We start from the raw sequence: 10,293 nt of genomic DNA on the forward strand, positions 1-10,293 counted from the left end.
GCCGAGACAAGTTAAATGAGTTCGAGTCGGACGATCTCGTGAGCCGCGCGACTCGAATTACACCTCTATTATTACATCCATCAATATTTTTTAAAATAATATTGGATATAACATTTTCAATGAAATTTAATATCAAATCATACTCCCACCTCTTCAATAATATTATATTCTAAAAGAAGCTTTTAAAAATATTACTTTGCTTCATACTTATTATCTATTGAGTTCAAAGTTGGTAATTTTCTCCATATTCCTTTCTTTAAGTAGAAAGGCTGTGTAGCTACACCACGGGTTGGGGGTATATATATAGTCTAATGTGCTTGACTTGTATTAGTAAGAGTGTTTTTCATCTAAAAGCTCTTCAAATCACAAACATGTCAAAATCAAGCTATACTTCTTTTGTTAATCTGTTATCACTGAATTAATTTTATCACTCAATTAAGTGAATTTGAGTTAAGGATGATAATAGATTTTTTTTTAAATGGAACAATAATTTTATAAAACCACATTTATCAGTTGGGCCAAATTCAAAATTACACATATATTTACTATAATAAAAGTAGAAATATTAATATCATATTATATATCTAACATTATTTATCATCCTCACATCAATTTTTGCGTATATAAAAATATGATTTTATATAATAGAATGTAATATTGTTATGAATTAATATTCAAATTTAAAAAAATATTGAGAATATGAGCTAAATTAACATTAGTTAATAAAAACATCACAACGGTTTAAACTAGACACCAAATATTGATCGCAATATGATTATTGATCAAGATTCGGTGGTTTAAGATTTTATTTAGAGTATATGCATAAAAAATATGGCTAACCAAGTTTAAAATTTTTTTTTGTAAAAATAGTGTCACTTTCTAAAACAAATTGTAAAAATACTATACTCTAAAAAATATTTACAAAAATAAGGTGATTGCATATGCAACCATATCTGCAACTGCTAGCAATCATATATGCAGTCAAAAATGCAATTTTAAAAATTATATTTATTTGCATAATAAGTTGCAACTGGTTGCAAAGGCATAAAAATGAATACCCCTTCGCGGTCAATAATAATATCAACATTGCAACTTAAAAAACAACTAAAACAACAAATTAGAAATCAACTCAAAAGCAACAACTAAAATAAGCATAAACACGAGTTCGGTTGCTATACTCCACCTCCTCAACACATAAACACTCTTATTCCTTAATCGACCCATCATTTGCAAACAAAAAACACATCCCGCCATCGTAACTTTGCACAACCCCGATCACTTGCTTCGATTGTATCCCTTCTCAAAAGTCAAACCCCGATCATTCCATCAGCTTTCTCCCCCTTTTTCCCCGTGGCTGCGACACCCCGCCATCGTAACTTTGCACAATCCCAGTCGGCATCGTCACCACCGACAGCGTTTACCCGTCGAGTCTATCACCAACTGAAATCGAAGGAGTAGAGAGCTAGGAGAGAGAAATCGAGAGAGAGGAAGGGAGGAAGGGGAGAGAGAAAGAACAAAGAGAGCGAGGAGATGAACGAGGGAGAGAGAATGAGAGAGATGAGTACGTACCAGGAAGAAAGGAGGAAGCGGAGGGAGAGACAAAGCGAGAAGGGGAAGCGCAAATATACTATGCAAGCTTTCAATTTGCTTTTAAAGAAAACGTAATTATGTAATTTATTTTTAGAATAGACGTAGTATGTAACAAGTACAGGGGACCGTATTACTGCAATCATTATGTTAAAACATAGTATGAGTGATAAATATCCTAAAAATAATAATTGTTTTTTGTTGATACGGGAATGTTTTTATTGTCTAAAACAAAATAGACATGTATATGTTCTTTTTCAACTCCATCATTAATAATAATTTCCTATTTTATTTGTAATTATTTAAATTTAAAGGAGTTTTTAACAAAGACCAATTAATTTGATCCACATATTTAATTATTTATAATGCATTTAATGTCTCAGTCTCTCAGACGATATGATTTCAAACCTTAGCCTCCTACAAAAACTCTTAAACTCTCTCTCTTCTTATTCTATCCGTCGTCGGAGATTTCAGCGGTTTTCACCGATGAAAAACTTCAAATCAATTAATTTCTCTTGATTTGTCTCGTTTTCTCAATAATACTCCCCACTGGATTTGTTTCTAGATATTAGATATACTCGATTCTCAAGATTTTGATTTGGAGATTAATCAATTGGGATGAGTCAATGACGAGTTAAGCGACTATGATTCAGTTTTAGCCATATCAAGTGTCTACATATATTTTTATTCGGTAAGTTAAGGGTGGTGTGAATAGTCCCCGCGATAATGGTATGAGTTCAAAATATTCGGTAGGTTAAAAGTGGTGTGAATTGACCACACGATAATAGTATGAGTTCAAAATCTTTTGTTTTAGTGTTTTTATATGTATTTGTCTTTTATGTCTTTTGTTATTGGTTATATATTTCATAATTGAATTTTGTGATAAGACTTTATATTGCAAATTGTGTTATAGACTTGTTGTATTTTTTATTTATTTTTTTTTGCTAATTGACTTGTTGTATCTTTAGTTTTAATTATTGTGTTCAGTGCCATAGTTGATGGGTTTTTTATCGTATATTGCGATATATTTTATCGTTAATTAATGATTGTATCATTTTAGATGACTTTGTTTCGGTGTCTGGCATAATCTTTCGTGTTTGATTCTTTCTTTCTTTCCTCCTTTTTTTTCTCACCCTCTTTATCTTCTTTCTTTCCGCTGATTTTTTTCTTTCATTTGGGTTTTCTTTTCTGTCATTAAAGTTTTATTAATTAAATTTCCGGAGCCATCTCTACATGACTTTTGGTTAGTCGGTAGAGTTTTTTGAATAAAATTTCTCCTTTCTTCTTAGTTCCGCGGATTTTGCTTTTTTTTCGAGTGTTTTCAAACATCGAAATTTTATCTTATTTCTTGTGGGATATTTCGACATGACCTCTGATTAGATGAAAAATTTTCATGTATGAAAAAAAACTCTTTCGATCCTTCAATACTGTATTTCGGTACAATTCACTGACATGATAGTCCTGTGACAAAAAAATGTTTCAGGATATATAATACTTGATGATTAGATTAGACATAGTGTTTTGACAAAGAACACATGTACTCCCACTATTTTTCATTACTTGATGCTTTAACCATCGACACATATTTTTAAGTGTTTTGACCGGGCAGTTAAAAATATTATTTTGATTGAATTTTTTGTGAATTAAAATTTTGATTATATATTTTTATTCTGAAAAAAAATTGGAAAATTAATATTTTTAACTATCCGGTCAAATGACTTTAAAATGTGTGTCAAAAGTTAAAGTATCAAATAATAAAAAACAAAAGGAGTGTCGTTATATTGATTTATTGATCGAACAAATGAAGTTACTAATCACTATTCATACAAAACTAACTATTGATAATAACAATTAAATAAATTAAGACATAAAATATACTACCTCTGTCTCAATTTATAAGTTTTTTTTTACTTTTGACTAGTCAAATTGACTGTACTTTGACTGAAATTTATAGATATCATATAATTGAAAAAAAATTAAAAAAATATCATCAAAAGATAAATCAAATCTATTTAATATATAACTTTTTATAAATAAATATTTTTTAATAATTAGTCAAAAATTAGTTAATTTGACTCTCGCAAAAGTAAAAGAGACTTGCAAATTAAAACGGAGGGAGCAGTATTACAATTAAAGATGACAATGATTGTTTTACCCCGCAGATAGATTCAGGCAAATAAATAACATGTTCGAAATTTTTTTGACTAATTTCTACCTAACAGCTCTTCCTCGACACCCCGACAATGTCGCCTGGAAAACTCGAGGACTCCTCAGCTTACTACCAACCTCTCCCCCAATCCACAAACCCTAACCCTAACCTTCAAAACTACGTCGTTTTGCCAATCTACATCCCCGTCCCTCACCGCCTCAACTACCGCCGGATTTTCACCTCCGCTGCCGCGCTCCTCCTCATCTCCGCTGCCGTGTACGTCCTCTGGCCGTCCGATCCCGATCTCTCCGTCGTTCGTCTCCGTCTCTCGGAATTCAACGCCCATGCCTTCCCGCGCGTCTCGCTCGACATCGCGCTCGATCTCACAGTCAAGGTGCGCAATCGTGACGTGTATTCCTTGGTTTATGACTCGTTGCTGGTGTCGATTATGTATAGAGGGAGTCAGTTAGGGTTTGTGGAGTCGGAGGGAGGAGACATTAGGGCGAGAGGCGCGTCGTATGTGAATGCAACGCTGCGGTTTGATGGAATTGAAGTTTTGTCGGATGCGATTTTGTTGATTGAGGATATGGCGAGAGGTGTGATTCCTATCGATACGGTTACGGAAGTTGAAGGCCGGCTTGGATTCTTCTTCTTCGAGCTTCCACTTAAGGTGAGAAGTATGAATTGAGTTTTTTCTCGTGTTGTTTATGTGATGATTTGAATTTGATTGTTTTGTTGATTAATTTAAGGAAAATTGTTAAGTTTAAGTTTTCAAAGTGATTGATACTAGTTATGAGTAGAGATGTGCTGAGGTGAAGTACTGAAGTGCGATGAGTATTGAAGGAGCTAAAATTTAGAAGCAGATTGTGTTTAGTAGTATATTTTTGGTGGACGCTTATGAAATTAGATTGATGAGGAAATCTTCAATATAAGAATGATATGTCGAATATAAGCTGCGATTGACATTGAAATATTATGATGATAAAAAATAATTGAAAAACATTATGATGAATTTAGAACAGGGAGCTGTAATTGATTAGGATTAGGATTGGTAAATCATAAGTGGTAATTGCCTGCAAGTTGTGTTGATGGTTAGAAATTGGTGCCAGGGTTTTCTAGCCCTTTGGTTAGCTTAATAAGCTAGTTGGCTATGCTTGGAATATTTTTGAAGTATAAAGTAGTCATTTCGATTTAACTTTAAAATTGTTTAGAATAAGAATGTTTTACTATATGTCCTGTCTGTGTTCTTTGGGGTATACAAGTTAATTAATTGTAAGGTTATGAGAGGTGACATGGTTAGATATAAAAGGACAATATTAACGAGTAGTGATATCGAACACTTTGTGGATAAGAGCATGTTGATAAGATTTGGATAGATGAGAACGGCCATGGTCGAGTGACTTTATTAGAATATTCAGTGCCATCAACCTTTTAACTTATAATACCCTGCTTAAAGGTAAAAATATTTGAAGGTTAAAGTTGGAACGTGGACAAAAGAGAGGAAAAGAATAAGCCATAAATACGTTTTAAAATTTGATACACTTGATTATAGTGAATTATCTGGCTTATATATGCTGATATATATTTTGTTGTTTACATAAGAGGAACATTGTCATTATATAGAAAGGTGTGACGAGTGAGGATAATGACATGTAGCTAGTTAAACTCTGATCTGCCGCATTAGCTATGTGACTATATCTGGAAATTAGGTTAAGCTCAAGTTAATAGTTGTGAGTTGCAACTTTGTTGATTTTTTATTTTAAACGTTTTTTTATGGTGAGTTGACTTGTGTGAGCCTCAGTCCCCTGTGATGTAGGAAGTTAATGGGATGAATAGAAATTATTTGAACAATTAGTGTGACTGTTAAGATAATTTGACTACTGTGAGTCCGTGTTTGATTTGAGTTACCTTTACTGAAATGAGTTTATTGTATAGATTGTACTAGTGCGGCTTACCTTTTCGGGAAATTTTTGTAAGTTATTGTTTTTAGACATGTTAATTAGAATGTTTTCAAATATTTTGAGTTGGGAGCATGCTTTAAGTAGAATTTTGCGTTATAGGTAGACAAACTTTGAAATTTAAAGGCCTTACAAGGTGTTGGAGCCTTGGCAAAAGGACATAGATGTACATGGGAAAATATTATGGAGAAAGTCTCCACCTTTTAAGTTATTACCTTATATTGGTCTATACTTGCAAAATGACCTTACTAAGAAGTAAGAAATCAGCAATGTGATATTAAAGTAATTATGCGTGTATATAACTTAAAAACTAGTGGTTTATTGCCTCTTGGTGATGAATGAGCGACACAAATATTTTATGTGTTGATGATTTATAGATGTCTTGTAATGTTTAAATGTCAATCAATTTTTTTCATATGGTCTATTGGTCTCGCTAAATGTTTATGTGATATTGTGATGTGATTTGGACCAACCTAGATAAAGCTGTAAATTCAATCAGCATGCTACTTTTATATGACGCATTTTTGTGTGCATCACCCGGCTAACAGTGACATTGTTCCCCCACAGACAAAAGTGTCATGCGAAGTTGACATAAACACCACCGACCATACAATTGATCGGCAAAACTGTTACCCTCAGGTCAGGCATTTTCTTTCTTACTGCAGGCGTTTTGCATCTTAAACTACTTGAAAAACCAGTGTTACTATTTCGGCTTCCCAATATAACCCGTTTGCTGTCATACTCTTGGGTGTTTCTATACTTGCCAGATGAAAACAATTAGTTTAATCTTTTTCTACTAACATTGTTATTCTTCTTTAACAGTGAGCCATGCCGAATTCACCTAACAGAAGCTCGCAAGCCCCACAACTGTCGAGCAATTCATGAATGTGTAATTTAAGTTCCTTGTCCCCTACTGTACCTATGCTCGTTTTATCATGGAAACCATTGTATTTATGTAGTAGAATCACAGTATCAGTTTACGTGCGGAAGATGACAACTAGATGATGGTCAAAGCCAATTCACTAATCCCTTCGTTAATGTACAAATTATCTCCAAAATACAATACATTTATTTCTTTATTTTAAATTAAAACAAGATCATGTAGGAGTTGGTCCCTTCGGTCGTAGATATATGCCTGGTTGTCCATTTTTGACTTTTATTGATAAAATTGACCTTTTTCACCAAAATTAAAGAACATTTTTTTATTATTCTAAAAACTGCAAATTGTATCTTAAAATAGATTATATGTGAATGATATAATTTTTTAATATTTATAAAGGTCTGTCAAAAAGGGAGTCAGACTTTGGTTATTTGATTATTGAAAGTTAAAGTTGGACAAACTAAAAAAGAATTGGTTAATTTGATTATCAAATATTTAAATTATCAAATCAAGTCAACGAGCAATTTTTCCTCATATATACACTTATGCTATAATCAAAAAAATATAATTAAGAGTTATTACAACAGTAGAAAAATGTTGACAAAAACAAAACGAGATACACGTCTCCTATATTTTATATGTTTCTTTGGATTGGGCCTGACCATAGTCTGCCATTAAATGACATTCATCTTGACAAATCATTGTCTTGGACTGGACCATATCAATCTAGCATTAAATGAGACATTCAATCTCGACTATTGAGTACTTTAAATCAATGGCTGACCCATAGACCATCACTTCCCAGCCCATAGACTCATACACAACCAAAAATACAGATGGAAAAGAAAACCCATAACCAGAAATTTTATGAACTTGTAACATCTTCATACTGCAATAAATTCACCACCTTCTGTAGCTCAACGTTTTCAATATTCACAATTATTATAGTAATAAAATATCATAACTTACTTTCTTTCCTTCCTTGCTAATTCATTCTTACTTATAAAAATACAAACCATGCATTCACCAAAATTAAGTGTACAAAATGCCTAGACAATTTCACAAAACAATTCAAGATTACATCTCCAAGATCAAAAAACCAACCTCACACCTCAAATTGCCATCAAAATCACTCACTTCTTCCACTAGCTGGATTCTTAGAGGCTGCAAACACCCTAAAACTCCTTCTTTCACTATTGATCCTGAGAAACAAAAGTACCATTTTAGTGATACCGAGGATCAAGATCATGATGATGGGTCAGCTACATTATCCGATATCGATAAATTTTTGATCGAAAATTTTAGGTCATTGTATGCTAAGGAGTTGGATCAAGGTGAAGAGCATGACCAAGAAAATGAAGGGAGAGTCTCTTGTGACTCCCCTAAGTATGACAATCCACCGAGTCATGATCTTTGTAGCTCTCACAGGTTTTTTGTGGCCCCGGCCTCCTCGGGCTCGGTTATCGATGACCCTCGGACAAGCCTGGCTGTGTCCGAGGGCATCGAGGGGCCGGGGCCCGGGAATACGATATTCGATGGTTCGACATCGGAATGTAGTGAAAAGAAAAAAATGGGGGCCGAAGATTTTATTGCGGTTTTGCGATATTCTTCGAGCCCTTGTGTTGATTTTAAGAGCTCCATGCAAGAAATGATCGAGGCTAGACTACATCATAATGGAAAAGTAGATTGGGAATTCTTGGAGGAGCTTTTGCTATGTTACTTAAACTTGAATGACAACAAGTCTCATAAGTACATTTTAAGTGCATTTGTTGATCTGATTGTGCTCTTGAGGGAGAATTCCGTCAAAGTAGAAGACAATTCCGGGCCTTCCGGCGAAGTTCCGGCAAGATTCCCGGATGTCAAGAAACCTCAGGATGACAAGAGGAAAGGAAGGGAGGTATAGCTTTGACATTTTAGGCATGTGGGGAAAATGGGTTGATTAATGGTGTTTAATACGGTGATATTTCTCATGCAATATTTGCATGTAACATAAGCAAATGTAACGTAAATAAATAAATTGCAAGATGTGTATCTTGTTTCTTGAATGCTGTGTGAGCCTTCTTGGGTTGAACCTAGTAACTGGAGGCTCAAAAGAAATTCGAACGAGTATTTAGACACTATAAAGTTTTTGTTTTTTTTTTTGTCATAAGACTTTCACGTCAGTGATCAATTGTATCGAAATACAATACCGAAAGAATCGGAAGAGCTTTTTTCATACATAAAAACTTTCATCTAACCAAAGGGCATGTCAAAAAGCCCCACAAGAAATTAGATAAAAATTTATGATACCTGAAAAAAAACACTCGAAAGAAAACAAAATCCGCGGAACTAAGAAGAAAGGAGAACTTTCATTTAAAAAAGTCTATCGACTAACCGAAGGTCATGCAGAGATGGCCCCGGAAATTTAGCCAATAAAACTTTAATGACTGAGAAGAAAACCCAGATGAAGGACAAAAATCCGCGGAAAGGAAGAAAATAAGGCGGAGAGGAAAAAAGGAGGAAGAAAGAAAGAAACAAGCATGAAAGATTATGCTAGGCACCAAAACAAAGTCATCTAAAATGACACAATCGTTAAAATAACGACAACCAAAATCGCAATATACGATAAAAAGCCATCAACCATGGAACTCCCTCAAGAGGAATACAAAAATTCAAACTAAAGATAAAACATGTACAAAACACAATTTACGATATAAAGTCTTATAAATTTAGTAATAAACGAGACACAAAATTCAATTACGAAAATATAACCAATAACAAAGGACATAAGACAAATACATTTAAAAACAATAAGAACAAAGATTTTGAACTCATACCATTGTCATGGGATCAATTCACACGATCCTTACCTTACCGAATATAAATATATGTAGATACCGGAAATGGCTAAAACTGAATCGCAGTCGCTAACTCGTCATTGACTCATCCCAATTGATTCATCACCAAATTAAAATCTTGAAAATCGAGTAGATCTAATATCCAAGTACATATCCGTTGGGGAGTATTATTGAGAAAATAAGAACAAATCAAGAGCAATTAACTGATTCAAAGTTTTTCATCGTTGAAAATCGATGGAACCTCCGACGGTGGCTAGAAAAGGAAGAGACACTATAAAGTTTTGATGCGATGAGGCTCGAACTTTTTTCGAACAGAATTAACTCAATAGTAAAAAATTATATGTCTGTCAATAAAATAAATTAAGTCAAATAAATATAAAACAGATTATATTATTTATTAATACATCCTTCATAATATAATTAAGCAGTATTTTAAAAATGATACACGTGAATCTACCCGTTTTCATTGCGATTAAGGGTGCCCACGGGTCGGTTTGGGCGGGTTGCTAGCTAACCCAACCCAATTAGGTCGGTTTTATATAATTTGAACTCGTCGCAAATTTTATTAAAGTCGGATTGGGTTGGTTCGGGTTATTCAGTTTGGTCGGGTTGATTATTTATTTGTTGGTCGGTGATAAAATAACTTAGAAGTCGAAGAATCAAAATCACGTGCAACTTCTAGTATGCAAATCTAAGAAACTAACTTACATTACATCTATACTATACTATATACTATACTATAATAAGCCAACATGGCTATAATTTGTAGTCCGTACAAAATTTTGGTTTGGTCAACTTGGTTTGGTGATTCACTTTATAACTAAAAGCCTGCTGCATGTAGAGTTCTCATAGTCTTACATCTCTAAACAGTTTGATATACTA

General features: G+C 33.6%; 2 protein-coding genes across 2 annotated transcripts; both read left to right on the forward strand.

Annotated features, from left to right (window-relative positions):
- Window positions 1-3,773: 3,773 nt before the first annotated feature.
- Window positions 3,774-6,820, forward strand: LOC108220494 (uncharacterized). Its single transcript, XM_017394278.2, has 3 exons — window positions 3,774-4,406; window positions 6,262-6,333; window positions 6,517-6,820. Exons 1-3 carry the CDS (start codon window positions 3,831-3,833, stop codon window positions 6,517-6,519), a joined length of 651 nt encoding a protein of 216 aa, XP_017249767.1. The 5' UTR covers window positions 3,774-3,830; the 3' UTR covers window positions 6,520-6,820.
- Window positions 6,821-7,530: 710 nt separating this feature from the next.
- Window positions 7,531-8,477, forward strand: LOC108221137 (transcription repressor OFP14). Its single transcript, XM_017395036.1, has one exon. The coding sequence runs from the start codon at window positions 7,620-7,622 to the stop codon at window positions 8,475-8,477; it is 858 nt and encodes a 285-aa protein (XP_017250525.1). The 5' UTR covers window positions 7,531-7,619.
- The last annotated feature ends 1,816 nt before the right edge of the window (window positions 8,478-10,293 follow it).

The sequence above is a fragment of the Daucus carota genome, chromosome 5 (genome assembly GCF_001625215.2).
Source record: "Daucus carota subsp. sativus chromosome 5, DH1 v3.0, whole genome shotgun sequence".
Taxonomy (NCBI): Eukaryota; Viridiplantae; Streptophyta; class Magnoliopsida; order Apiales; family Apiaceae; genus Daucus; species Daucus carota.

Bases quoted from the DNA above. Each gene is read 5' to 3' on its own strand.
- LOC108221137 (XM_017395036.1), top strand. From the start codon at position 7,620: ATGCCTAGACAATTTCACAAAACAATTCAAGATTACATCTCCAAGATC.
- LOC108220494 (XM_017394278.2), top strand. From the start codon at position 3,831: ATGTCGCCTGGAAAACTCGAGGACTCCTCAGCTTACTACCAACCTCTC. The intron at 4,407-6,261 runs GTGAGAAGTATG...GTTCCCCCACAG, and splicing joins TCTTCGAGCTTCCACTTAAG to ACAAAAGTGTCATGCGAAGT.